This window comes from Megascapheus bottae, chromosome 14, assembly GCF_031878675.1.
Source record: "Megascapheus bottae isolate mThoBot1 chromosome 14, mThoBot2.hap1, whole genome shotgun sequence".
Lineage (NCBI taxonomy): Eukaryota > Metazoa > Chordata > Mammalia > Rodentia > Geomyidae > Megascapheus > Megascapheus bottae.
This window is the reverse complement of record NC_143522.1, coordinates 2,795,401-2,798,244: the sequence shown is the minus strand read 5'-3', so window position 1 is coordinate 2,798,244 and position 2,844 is coordinate 2,795,401. Positions and strand designations below refer to the sequence as shown.

The 2,844-nt window shown below is 59.3% G+C and overlaps 1 protein-coding gene across 1 annotated transcript; it reads left to right on the top strand.

The window, feature by feature from the left end:
- The first annotated feature begins 242 nt into the window (after nt 1-242).
- Nucleotides 243-1,737, top strand: Cdc50b (cell division cycle 50 P4-ATPase accessory subunit B). Its single transcript, XM_090344235.1, has one exon. The coding sequence runs from the start codon at nt 587-589 to the stop codon at nt 1,643-1,645; it is 1,059 nt and encodes a 352-aa protein (XP_090200361.1). The 5' UTR covers nt 243-586; the 3' UTR covers nt 1,646-1,737.
- The last annotated feature ends 1,107 nt before the right edge of the window (nt 1,738-2,844 follow it).

Here is a 2,844-nt window from a genome sequence, read left to right as displayed (position 1 = left end):
TGCTCTAAATAATGAAAACTGACAGGCAGAATCCTTCCCTTCTCCAGCACCAAGGCGCAACTTTCTTAGGGGGTCTAAAAGCGCCCATGATTTGTGGGGGGAACTGGAACAGGAACGCCCAAGTTACCTTGAAAGCCGGAAGAGAAGGGAGTTAACCTGACCCAGGTAGGAGCCACTGGGAGGCAGCCAGAGGCCACGTCACTCACCCCGGGGAAGGAGGAGCTGGCGCGGGGAGCGAGCACCCGAAGGAAAGGTGACCCCGGGCAGCCGGGCGAGGCAGGATCGCCACCTCCTCCCCCACCAGGTCCACCTCAGAAGAGGTAGGGAGGCTCAGAGTTTCCCCCGCGGCGGGCGGAGTCGACGCGGATCCAGGGGTCCAGGCGGAACTGCCCCGTTCCGAGGTCCTTCGGGAGATCCAGGAACTCAAGACTCACCTGCGCCCGGGGAGGGGGCGGGGTCAGAGGAAAGACCCACCTGCGCTGGCCCGAGGTCGCCCCGCGTGTAGCCCTCGGGGGTCCCCCGGAGCCGAGGAAGGGGCGCCCCTCGCGGGAGGCTGGGTGAGCGCGGCGCGGGCGGCGTGGCCATCATGACCTGGAGCGCCACGGCGCGGGGCGCGCACCAGCCCGACAACACCGCCTTCACGCAGCAGCGCCTCCCGGCCTGGCAGCCGCTGCTGTCGGCCGGCATCGCGTTGCCGCTCTTCTTCTGCGCGGGCCTGGCGTTCATCGGCCTGGGCCTGGGTCTCTACTACTCCTCCCACGGCATCAAGGAGCTCGAGTACGACTACACGGGCAACCCGGGCACAGGGAACTGCTCGGTGTGCGCCGCCCTCGGGGAGGGCCGCGCGCCGCCGCCCCCGTGTTCCTGCGCCTGGTACTTCTCGCTGCCGGAGCTCTTCCCGGGCCCCGTGTACCTGTACTACGAGCTGTCCAACTTCTACCAGAACAATCGGCGCTACGGGGTGTCCCGCGACGACGCGCAGCTCAGCGGGATGCAGAGCGCGCTGCGCCACCCGGCCAACGAGTGCGCCCCCTACCAGTTCAGCGCCGCCGGCCTGCCCATCGCGCCCTGCGGCGCCATCGCCAACAGCCTCTTCAACGACACCTTCTCGCTCTGGCACCAGCGCCAGCCCGGCGGGCCCTACGAGGAGGTGCGCCTCGACCGCACCGCCATCGCCTGGTGGACCGATTACCACGTCAAGTTCCGCAACCCGCCGCCGGTGAACGGCAGCCTGGCGCTGGCTTTCCGCGGCACGGCGCCCCCGCCCAATTGGCACCGACCGGTCTACGAGCTCAGCCCCGACCCCAACAACACCGGCTTCATCAACCAGGACTTCGTGGTGTGGATGCGCACCGCCGCGCTGCCCACCTTCCGCAAGCTGTACGCGCGCATCCGCCAGGGCGACTACACGGCCGGGCTGCCCCGGGGCGCCTACCGCGTCAACATCTCCTACAACTACCCGGTCCGCGCCTTCGGCGGCCACAAACTCCTCATCTTCAGCAACATCTCGTGGATGGGGGGCAAGAATCCTTTCCTGGGGATCGCCTACCTGGTCGTCGGCTCCCTCTGCATCCTCGTGGGCTTCGTCATGCTGGTCGTTTACATCCGCTACCAGGACCAGAACGACGACGACGACGACGAGTGATGCCAGCTGTCAGAGGTCCCTTCCCACCCGGACAGCCGCTTTGGACGCCTCCCTGTCTCCCAGCTCACCCGGCTTGGCTTCCTGCGGTGGATCCCTGCGGTGGATCAGAGGCTCTCGGAAGGACCTGAGCCACGTCCTGCCTGTCTGCTGCCCTCATGGGGTGTTTGCAACTTGGGTGTGGGACGGGGCTGGCGCCTTTCCTCCCCTCTCCACCACCGGCTGGGTCGACAGGTCTTAGCGTTCCAGAGTGAAGAGCAAGAGATTCTTAGCACACACCCAAGCTGGAGGAGGAACGGAGAGGCCTAGGGATGGGAAATGGATCATTCAAGACCTAGGAGCCAGAAATTGGCTTCTGGTCCGGACCCAGTGCTTTTGCTAGACAGCGTGAGTTGTTTTTTGATTTTTGTTTTTGTTAAGAGGGAGAGGAGGGGGTGAGAAAGAACCGCAGATAATCAACAGAGGCAGGGAAGCAGGGGTAGATTAGGAGATATCTCTACAGGGTTCCACCTAGCAAAGCCTGAGAGAGCTTTAGCTGTTTAGGAAACTTCTCTGGAGATTCTCCCCCCTGGGATTTGGGGACCTTTCTTGCCCCTGACACAGGTTGGGCCTACGTAGTCGCCTGAATTCTGAGTTCCAGGCAATAGTTTGTTTCCAGAAGCTGTGATCATCGCAAGAGTTCAGGTTCGGTCTAACATCCTGCCTTAAACAAAGGAAGTTCTGCTTGGGGAATGAATGAAGAGAACGTGCTGTGGTCGGAAACTAGTTAGCCTGCAGATTTGCTCAGGACTGCTTTCCTGTCCATTCGTTTTATGTCTGGGCAGACTTTGCCAGATGCTCTGTAAAAAAAAAAAATCTGAAAATGCTCAAGCCAGTGTGCATGGCTGAGAGGGCAATGTTTTAACTTAGAGTAAGAAAGCTAAGTGTGATCTTAGAAAGTTGCTAACCAAGAGCCACCTGTGTCTCTTCACCTCCCTCAGTTCTCTTTGGTTTCTGAATTCTTGTTTATACCTAAAAGAACTTACTTTATGTTATCTAATCAAACATTTAGTTCTAGTGATCATGTTTGCATGTATGCTGAGGAATAGAGTCTCGTGTGAAGTAGAATTTTAGGATTACTTGGGATAATGTTAAAATCAGTTGATTTTTACTGATAGACTAGAATCAATATAGAGTTTTTCTAAGAAGCAATGGGATAGATT

Coding starts and splice junctions, on each gene's coding strand:
- Cdc50b (XM_090344235.1), top strand. CDS start 587: ATGACCTGGAGCGCCACGGCGCGGGGCGCGCACCAGCCCGACAACACC.